General features: G+C 40.6%; 1 protein-coding gene across 2 annotated transcripts in view; it reads left to right on the top strand.

Annotated features, from left to right (window-relative positions):
* The first annotated feature begins 1,685 nt into the window (after positions 1-1,685).
* OPRL1 (opioid related nociceptin receptor 1) overlaps positions 1,686-10,672 on the top strand; it is a 68,118-nt gene continuing 59,131 nt past the window's right edge. Inside the window, exon 1 of one of the 2 annotated variants that reach the window (XM_053693147.1) lies at positions 1,686-1,906. In XM_053693147.1, coding sequence (XP_053549122.1) covers positions 1,686-1,906 — 221 coding nt within the window. The remainder of the gene's footprint in view (positions 1,907-10,672) is intronic. The other variant, XM_053693151.1, reaches the window with a different exon arrangement.

Here is a 10,672-nt window from a genome sequence, read left to right as displayed (position 1 = left end):
GCACACATCTGATACAGCAGAGTCCTCTTACCCCCTTGAAGCAGGATGTGCAGAAACTCCCTCCTATCTCCCTTCTACAGAATCTCATGTGCAGAGAGACCCTCCTGCCTCCCCCTCTATAGAAGCATTATGTGCAGTCTCCCTCCTCCATCCCCTCTCCACAGAAGCACATGAGCAGAGAGTCTCTCCTCTCTACACATAACTAGTTTACAGCTAGATTGACAGACTGAAGAAGCTACTGCAAAAAAATACCAGCCCTATAGTTGTCAGTACATACACAGCATAGGCACCTTATGCAGGCAGCAAAATACTGGCAGTACAAAAAAATACTGGCCAGATGGGAACCCTAATATGTGTGTGTGTGGAGGGGGGGTATTTTGTGTGTGTGTGTGTGGCAGGTATGTGGTTGTGTTTATGTATATGTGTTTTTGTATGTATGTGCATGTGTGTGGCTGTGTGTATATGTGTGAGGTTGTGTGTGTGTATTTGTGGTTGTGCATGTGTGTATGTGCATGTGTGTGGCTGTGTATGTATATATGTGTGTTTGTGGCTGTGTGTGTGTGTATGTGCATGTGTGTGGCTGTGTATGTATATATGTGTGTGGTTGTGTGTGTGTGTGTGTATTTGTGGCCGTGCATGTGTGTATGTGCATGTGTGTGGCTGTGTGTGTGTATATGTGCATGTGTATAGCTGTGTTTGTGTGTATGTGCATGTGTATAGCTGTGTTTGTGTGTATGTGCATGTGTGTATGTGCATGTGTGTGTGTATATGTGTGTTTGTGGTTGTGTGTGTATGTTCATGTGTAAAGCTGTGTTTGTGTGTATGTGCATATGTATAGCTTTGTTTGTGTGTATGTGCATGTGTATAGCTGTGTGTGTGTATGTGCATGTGTGTGGCTGTGTATGTATATATGTGTGTGGTTGTGTGTGTGTGTTTGTGGTTGTGCATGTGTGTATGTGCATGTGTGTGGCTATGTGTGTGTATATGTGTGTTTGTGGTTGTGTGTGTATGTGCATGTGTATAGCTGTGTTTGTGTGTATGTGCATGTGTATAGCTGTGTTTGTGTGTATGTGCATGTGTGTATGTGCATGTGTGTGTGTATATGTGTGTTTGTGGTTGTGTGTGTATGTGCATGTGTAAAGCTGTGTTTGTGTGTATGTGCATATGTATAGCTTTGTTTGTGTGTATGTGCATGTGTATAGCTGTGTGTGTGTGTATGTGCATGTGTGTGGCTGTGTATGTATATATGTGTGTGGTTGTGTGTGTGTGTTTGTGGTTGTGCATGTGTGTATGTGCATGTGTGTGGCTATGTGTGTGTATATGTGTGTTTGTGGTTGTGTGTGTATGTGCATGTGTATAGCTGTGTTTGTGTGTATGTGCATGTGTGTGGTTGTGTGTGTGTTTGTGGTCGTGTATGTGCATGTGTGTGGCTGTGTGTGTGTATATGTGTGTTTGTGGTTGTGTATGTATGTGCATGTGTATAGCTGTGTTTGTGTGTATGTGCATGTGTGTGAAGAGGAACCTGGAATGTGTTTTGTATACATTTTCTTGTCTTTCTTTTGGCTTTCAGGTATATTTTGCATACAGATCTGATGTTCTCTCTCGTTTGCCTTCCAGGCAATGCCCACTGATATATCCCACACTGATATTCTCTTTTTCTCCTGACTCCTAGATACTCCCTGCAGATGGATCTCTCACTACCAGACTCATTCCAAGCTGCCTATCTCAGGGAACTGCTCAATTCCTCTCTTTTGAACCTCAGTTCTCTGAGCAGCAGCTGGTTTTATAACAGCACTGGAGATAGATTCCTGCCAATGGGGATCAAGGTGACCATCGTGGTGGTATATCTGATTGTGTGTGTGGTGGGACTGGTGGGGAACTGTGCAGTCATGTACGTTATCGTCAGGTAAGTCCAGCAAAAGGTTAAATTCATTATTTCTGTTTAAAAGAGATGGTGGGGGTGGGGGTGTGGGTGCAAATGTAATGCAGCTATTTACTACAATATGGCATGGAATCACCAAATTTGGAGAAAAGAGGGGACAGAAAGCATGGAACGTATCAAAGACATATACTTACCAGTGTTTACGGGATTAATCATATACCCTACAGTAAAAATAGCTGTTCTAATTGCTGTGAAGAATCTTTCTTTGCAAACACATTCTGCTGAGTAATTTTGCAGGCAACACACTGATCTTAGACACAGGGAGATTAAATACCATCACTATCCATCCTCATTATTTCTCACCCCTAAAGAGAAAATATTCTCCAGGCTCCCAACTAGGCCAGTTCTCTTGAATAAAGCAAGTATTGCAAAATGTAAAAAATGACCTCACTAGGCATCATTTTAGTATGATGGAATGTCATAATGACCCCAATGGTACCCAGGCCTAATCTTATATTTGAAGGGACAGTATACTGTAAAATTGTGTTTCAAGCAACTTGTTATACCAGCTGCACAGAATACAATGCATGAGAAATTGCTTATTTAGGTCTGTTGTTGTATATGAAATAGCTGTTTCTTTGAAACCACAACCCATTAAAATGAGCTGAGCCTTTAGGGAAATCAAATCTTCTCATGTTATCACTTTTTGTACACATTAATGCTTCTTTATATTATGTCTGATGTATACCTAAGCCTAATACTTAGAGAGTACAATTAAAAGTGAACATTTTATTGCTTATCTTTCCTACCTCCCACTGGGAGTGTAATTTCTTCTGCTGACTATGCTTACACAGTTTTTCTATAGCCTATATTTAAGTATAGAAACTTTTAAAATAGGTAATGGATACCACAGGAAAAAAAAACATCTGCTATTTCAAATGCTTAAATAAAGGCAAAGGAGCTATTTGTAAACAATTCAATACACCCCAGCACGTAAAATAAATCATTGAGAAAAAATAAAAGTTAGTGATCACATATATATATAGATACAATAAGGGAGCAGGGCTTAAAAGAGTCAACAACTCAGTCAAGAGTGTTTTGAGTAAGAGCACTAACACTTATGACACATTCCTTAACCCCTTGATATATTGTATCACATAATGTAGATCTATGTCACAGCTCTAGGAAGCTCCAGCAGTCTCGGCTGTCAAGTGACAGCTGAAAGCTGCTGTTCCTGAACTGCAGGCATCTGTCTTCATATGGTAATTGAGTACGATTGGTGCTCCATTGCTATATTAAGACAGATGCCAGATTGTTACAGACAGTGGCACTGTGTGTGTCACCTTCTGTAACAATCAACTGCTTGTGCCGGCAGGAGGTGTGGGAGGGAAGGTGGGTGGGCGGAACAGAGGTGGAGGGGGGAGGGAATAGGAGGGGCACTAGACTACAGAATTTTTTTTTGAAGATACATTACTGCAAATTGGGGTATTGGAAGGCGGGGGGGGCACCCTAACTAAAAGCCGCGGAGAGGGAGGAGGTAGGGGGCACCACTACACTACTGAAAAAAACATAAATTAATAAATAAAAATAATTAAAAAGCAGTACTTAAAGGGACAGTTAAGTCATAATTAGGCATTGGTGATTTAGACAGAGAATACAATTTTAAACAACTTTCCAATTTACATCTGTTATTTAATTTGCTTCCTTCTCCTATCCGTTGCTGAAAGGTTTATCTAGGAAATCTCAGGAGTAGGGATGGGTGAATGTTTCTAAAAGTTCAAAGATTAAAACAAATTTTGATACATTTGTTCATTCAAATCGAATTTTGAATGTTTATAAAACATTCTAACATTCTATTTTTGAATTTTAGTTTTTGAATTTTTCAATAAAATTTGAAAATATTTGTTTGAATAATAGAATGTTTAGCTATGTATTCATTCAATTTAAAAATATTTTATTCTAATTTGAATGTGACATTCAAATGCGAAATAGTATCTATAGTCTACAACTGTGTTTTATAAATGTAATATATGAATTTGAATTCTACATTCGAATTCAAATGTCACATTCAAATTCAAAATAGTATTTCTAGTCTAATACTGTTTTTTAAATGTAATATTCAAATGTGACATATTATTTCTAGTCTACAACTGTGTTTAATAAATGTAATATTCAAATTTGAATGCTACCTTATAATAGTATTTCTAGTCTACAACTGTGTTTTATAAAAGTAATATTCAAATTTGAATGTGACATTCGAAAACTGTAAATAACATTTGATAATATAATTTCTCTTGTTAAGTGTATCCAGTCCACAGATCATCCATTACTTATGGGATATTAACTCCTCCCCAACAGGAAGTGCAAGAGGATTCACCCAGCAGAGCTGCTATATAGCTCCTCCCCTAACTGCCATTACCAGTCATTCTCTTGCACCCAACGAATAGATAGGATGTGTGAGAGGACTGTGGTGATTATACTTAGTTTCATACCTTCAATCAAAAGTTTGTTATTTTATAATAGCACCGGAGTGTGTTATTCCTTCTCTGGTAGAATTTGAAGAAGAATCTACCTGAGTTTTTCTATGATTTTAGCCGGAGTAGTTAAGATCATATTGCTGTTTCTCGGCCATCTGAGGAGAGGTAAACTTCAGATCAGGGGACAGCGGGCAGATTAATCTGCAAAGAGGTATGTAGCAGCTTATTATTTTCTGACAATGGAATTGATGAGAAAATTCTGCCATACCGATATAATGTAAACTCAGCCTTAAATGCAGTAGCAGCAACTGGTATCAGGCTGTCATGTATGTATATTTTACACTTCAGTATTCTGGGGAATGGCACTTCACTGGAATTATACTGTATGCATAAAACTTTAGCCTAATTTGCAGGGACTAGCAACAGGCTTTTTAATAACACTCAATTTATTAATGTTAAACGTTTTTTGCTGGCATGTAAAATCGTTTAATTTTCTGAGGTACTGGGTGAAAAAATGTTTTGGGCACTATTTTTTTCCACTTGGCAGTCGTTTTATTTAATTTATGACAGTTTACTGATCTCTCTCACTGTTATGTGTGAGGGGGAGGGACCTTTTTTGGTGCTTTTGCTACGCATCAAAAAATTCAGTCAGAAGTTTATTGTCTTTGATCCGGTTCATCTCTACAGAACTCAGGGGTCTTCAAAACTTGTTTTGAGGGAGGTAATCACTCACAGCAGAGCTGTGAGATTGTAGTTGACTATGATAAAAAAACGTTTATTTCTGTATTTTTTTTTTTTTTTCTGCTATCAGGGTTAGTTATCCTTTGCTAATGGCAACAATCCTTTGCTAAAATTGTGTTTTTTACAAAGATTTGATGCTATAACTTTTCAGTTTATTAATTTTCAACTGTCATAACTTTTTCTGTGCTTCTTATAGACACAGTACGTTTTCATATTATAGTAAATTACTTGAAAAGTATTTCCAAGTTGCTAGTTTATTTGCTAGTGTGTTAAGCATGTCTGATTCAGAGGAAGATATCTGTGCTATATGTGCTAAAGCCAAAGTGGAGCCCAATAGAAATTTATGTACTAACTGTATTGATGCTACTTTAAATAAAAGTCAATCTGTACAAATTGAACATATTTCACCAAACAACGAGGGGAGAGTTATGCCGACTAACTCGCCTCACGTGTCAGTACCTGCATCTCCCGCTCGGGAGGTGCGTGATATTGTAGCGCCGAGTACATCTGGGCAGCCATTACAAATCACATTACAGGATATGGCTACTGTTATGACTGAAGTTTTGGCTAAATTACCAGAACTAAGAGGTAAGCGTGATCACTCTGGGGTGAGAACAGAGTGCGCTGATAATATTAGGGCCATGTCAGACACTGCGTCACAATTTGCAGAACATGAGGACAGAGAGCTTCATTCTGCGGGTGACGGTTCTGATCCAAACAAACTGGATTCAGATATTTCAAATTTTAAATTTAAGCTGGAAAACCTCCGTGTATTACTAGGGGAGGTGTTAGCGGCTCTGAATGATTGTAACACAGTTGCAATACCAGAGAAAATGTGTAGGTTGGATAAATATTTTGCGGGTACCGGCGAGTACTGACGTTTTTCCTATACCTAAGAGACTTACTGAAATTGTTACTAAGGAGTGGGATAGACCCGGTGTGCCGTTCTCACCCCCTCCGATATTTAGAAAGATGTTTCCAATAGACGCCACCACACGGGACTTATGGCAAACGGTCCCTAAGGTGGAGGGAGCAGTTTCTACTTTAGCTAAGCGTACCACTATCCCGGTGGAGGATAGCTGTGCCTTTTCAGATCCAATGGATAAAAAGTTAGAGGGTTACCTTAAGAAAATGTTTGTTCAACAAGGTTTTATATTGCAACCTCTTGCATGCATTGCGCCTGTCACGGCTGCAGCAGCATTTTGGTTTGAGTCTCTGGAAGAGACACTTGAATCAGCTCCATTAGATGAGATTACACACAAGCTTAAAGCCCTTAAGTTAGCTAACTCATTTATTTCAGATGCCGTAGTACATTTAACTAAACTTACGGCTAAGAATTCCGGATTCGCCATTCAGGCACGCAGAGCACTGTGGCTAAAATCCTGGTCAGCTGACGTTACTTCTAAATCTAAATTGCTTAATATACCTTTCAAAGGGCAGACCTTATTCGGGCCCGGGTTGAAAGAAATTATCGCTGACATTACAGGAGGTAAAGGCCATGCCCTGCCTCAAGACAGAGCCAAACCTAAGGCTAGACAGTCTAATTTTCGTTCCTTTCGTAATTTCAAAGCAGGAGCAGCATCAACTTCCTCTGCACCAAAACAGGAAGGAGCTGTTGCTCGCTACAGACAAGGCTGGAGACCTAACCAGTCCTGGAACAAGGGCAAGCAGGCCAGGAAACCTGCTGCTGCCCCTAAGACAGCATGAATCGAGGGCCCCCGATCCAGGAACGGATCTAGTGGGGGGCAGACTTTCTCTCTTCGCCCAGGCTTGGGCAAGAGATGTCCAGGATCCCTGGGCGTTAGAGATCATATCTCAGGGATACCTTCTAGACTTCAAATTCTCTCCCCCAAGAGAGAGATTTCATCTGTCAAGGTTGTCAACAAACCAAATAAAGAAAGAGGCGTTTCTACGCTGCGTACAAGATCTTTTATTAATGGGAGTGATCCATCCGGTTCCGCGGTCGGAACAAGGACAAGGGTTTTACTCAAATCTGTTTGTGGTTCCCAAAAAAGAGGGAACTTTCAGGCCAATCTTGGATTTAAAGATCCTAAACAAATTCCTAAGAGTTCCATCGTTCAAAATGGAAACTATTCGGACAATTTTACCCATGATCCAAAAGGGTCAGTACATGACCACAGTGGATTTAAAGGATGCTTACCTTCACATACCGATTCACAAAGATCATTACCGGTATCTAAGGTTTGCCTTTCTAGACAGGCATTACCAGTTTGTAGCTCTTCCATTCGGATTGGCTACGGCTCCGAGAATCTTCACAAAGGTTCTGGGTGCTCTTCTGGCGGTACTAAGACTGCGAGGAATTGCGGTAGCTCCGTACCTAGACGACATTCTGATACAAGCTTCAAGCTTTCAAACTGCCAAGTCTCATACAGAGTTAGTACTGGCATTTCTAAGGTCGCATGGATGGAAGGTGAACGAAAAGAAGAGTTCTCTCTTTCCACTCACAAGAGTTCCCTTCTTGGGGACTCTTATAGATTCTGTAGAAATGAAGATTTACCTGACAGAAGACAGGTTAACAAAGCTTCAAAATGCATGCCGTGTCCTTCATTCCATTCAACACCCGTCAGTAGCTCAATGCATGGAGGTGATCGGCTTAATGGTAGCAGCAATGGACATAGTACCCTTTGCACGTCTACATCTCAGACCGCTGCAATTGTGCATGCTAAGTCAGTGGAATGGGGATTACTCAGACTTGTCCCCTACTCTGAATCTGGATCAAGAGACCAGAAATTCTCTTCTATGGTGGCTTTCTCGGCCACATCTGTCCAGGGGGATGCCATTCAGCAGGCCGGACTGGACAATTGTAACAACAGACGCCAGCCTACTAGGTTGGGGCGCTGTCTGGAATTCTCTGAAGGCTCAGGGACAATGGAATCAGGAGGAGAGTCTCCTACCAATAAACATTCTGGAATTGAGAGCAGTTCTCAATGCCCTTCTGGCTTGGCCCCAGTTAACAACTCGGGGGTTCATCAGGTTTCAGTCGGACAACATCACGACTGTAGCTTACATCAACCATCAGGGAGGGACAAGAAGCTCCCTAGCAATGATGGAAGTATCAAAGATAATTCGCTGGGCAGAGTCTCACTCTTGCCACCTGTCAGCAATCCACATCCCGGGAGTGGAGAACTGGGAGGCGGATTTCTTAAGTCGTCAGACTTTTCATCCGGGGGAGTGGGAACTTCATCCGGAGGTCTTTGCCCAAATATTTCGACGTTGGGGCAAACCAGAGATAGATCTCATGGCGTCTCGACAGAACGCCAAGCTTCCTCGTTACGGGTCCAGATCCAGGGATCCGGGAGCGGTTCTGATAGATGCTTTGACAGCACCTTGGACCTTCGGGATGGCTTATGTGTTTCCACCCTTCCCGATGCTTCCTCGATTGATTGCCAGAATCAAGCAGGAGAGAGCATCAGTGATTCTAATAACGCCTGCATGGCCACGCAGGACTTGGTATGCAGATCTAGTGGACATGTCATCCTGTCCACCTTGGTCGCTACCTCTTAAACAGGACCTTCTGATCCAGGGTCCCTTCAAACATCAAAATCTAATTTCTCTGAAGCTGACTGCTTGGAAATTGAACGCTTGATTTTATCAAAACGTGGTTTTTCTGAGTCAGTTATTGATACCTTAATACAGGCTAGGAAGCCTGTTACCAGAAAGATTTACCATAAGATATGGCGCAAATACTTATATTGGTGCGAATCCAAGAGTTACTCATGGAGTAAGGTTAGGATTCCGAGGATATTGTCTTTTCTACAAGAAGGTTTAGAAAAGGGTTTATCCGCTAGAGATTTCAGCTCTGTCCATTCTTTTACACAAACGTCTGTCAGAAGTTCCGGACGTTCAAGCTTTTTGTCAGGCTTTAGCTAGGATCAAGCCTGTGTTTAAAACTGTTGCTCCACCATGGAGTTTGAACTTAGTTCTTAATGTTTTACAGGGGGTTCCGTTTGAACCCCTTCATTCCATTGATATCAAGTTGTTATCTTGGAAAGTTCTGTTTTTAATGGCGATTTCCTCGGCTCGAAGAGTCTCTGAGTTATCTGCCTTACATTGTGATTCTCCTTATCTGATTTTTCATTCAGACAAGGTAGTTCTGCGTACTAAACCTGGGTTCCTACCTAAGGTGGTCACTAACAGGAATATCAATCAAGAGATTGTGGTTACATCTTTGTGTCCTAATCCTTCTTCGAAAAAGGAACGTCTGCTACACAATCTAGATGTAGTCCGTGCCCTGAAATTTTATCTACAGGCAACTAAGGATTTTCGACAAACGTCTTCCCTGTTTGTCGTTTATTCTGGTCAGAGGAGAGGTCAAAAAGCTTCGGCTACCTCTCTCTCCTTTTGGCTTCGTAGCATAATACGGTTAGCCTATGAGACTGCTGGACAGCAGCCTCCTGAAAGAATTACAGCACATTCTACTAGAGCTGTGGCTTCCACTTGGGCCTTTAAGAATGAGGCTTCTGTTGAACAGATTTGCAAGGCTGCAACTTGGTCTTCTCTTCATACTTTTTCCAAATTTTACAAATTTGACACTTTTGCTTCTTCGGAGGCTGTTTTTGGGAGAAAGGTTCTTCAGGCAGTGGTTCCTTCCGTATAAAGAGCCTGCCTGTCCCTCCCGTCATCCGTGTACTTTAGCTTTGGTATTGGTATCCCATAAGTAATGGATGATCCGTGGACTGGATACACTTAACAAGAGAAAACATAATTTATGCTTACCTGATAAATTTATTTCTCTTGTAGTGTATCCAGTCCACGGCCCGCCCTGTCACTTTAAGGCAGGTAATTTTTCCATTAAACTACAGTCACCACTGTACCCTATGGTTTTCCTTTCTCTGCATGTTTTCGGTCGAATGACTGGTAATGGCAGTTAGGGGAGGAGCTATATAGCAGCTCTGCTGGGTGAATCCTCTTGCACTTCCTGTTGGGGAGGAGTTAATATCCCATAAGTAATGGATGATCCGTGGACTGGATACACTACAAGAGAAATAAATTTATCAGGTAAGTATAAATTATGTTATTTATGCAATATTCATATTTAATAATGGTTTTAACTTTGTATTAACTGTACAATTTTTCACATAGAGGAATATGTTCTATTTATTTCTAAATAAATATAACTATACATTTCTGTATATATCTATACTTATATATAATCATGTGTATATACCGTACACACACATATATATATATATATATATATATATATATATATATATATATTGTACCAAAATACCATCAGCTATATGTAGAAATATGTATTGATGAATAAATACAACATATTCTGCTATGTGAAGAACATTGGAATGTGAAATAGTCATATTCTCATGTCAGGTTAGCCCACTTGAGAATATGTGATCGGGTTTGTGGGGGAAAAGGGAGTTAAGTTCGTTTCCGCTTTTTTTTCCTCCATTTGCTTCCAAGGTTTGAATAGGTTATTACACAAGCAATATTGTAAGTTCGGCTTTTTACGTGTGTGGGTCTGGTCAGCGTGCAAGCGAAAACGTGTTACATTTAATACGAGCGCAACCCTCGAGCGAGAGCATTACATTTT

The sequence above is a fragment of the Bombina bombina genome, chromosome 1 (genome assembly GCF_027579735.1).
Source record: "Bombina bombina isolate aBomBom1 chromosome 1, aBomBom1.pri, whole genome shotgun sequence".
NCBI classification, from domain to species: Eukaryota; Metazoa; Chordata; class Amphibia; order Anura; family Bombinatoridae; genus Bombina; species Bombina bombina.
This window is presented reverse-complemented; position numbering and strand designations above follow the sequence as displayed.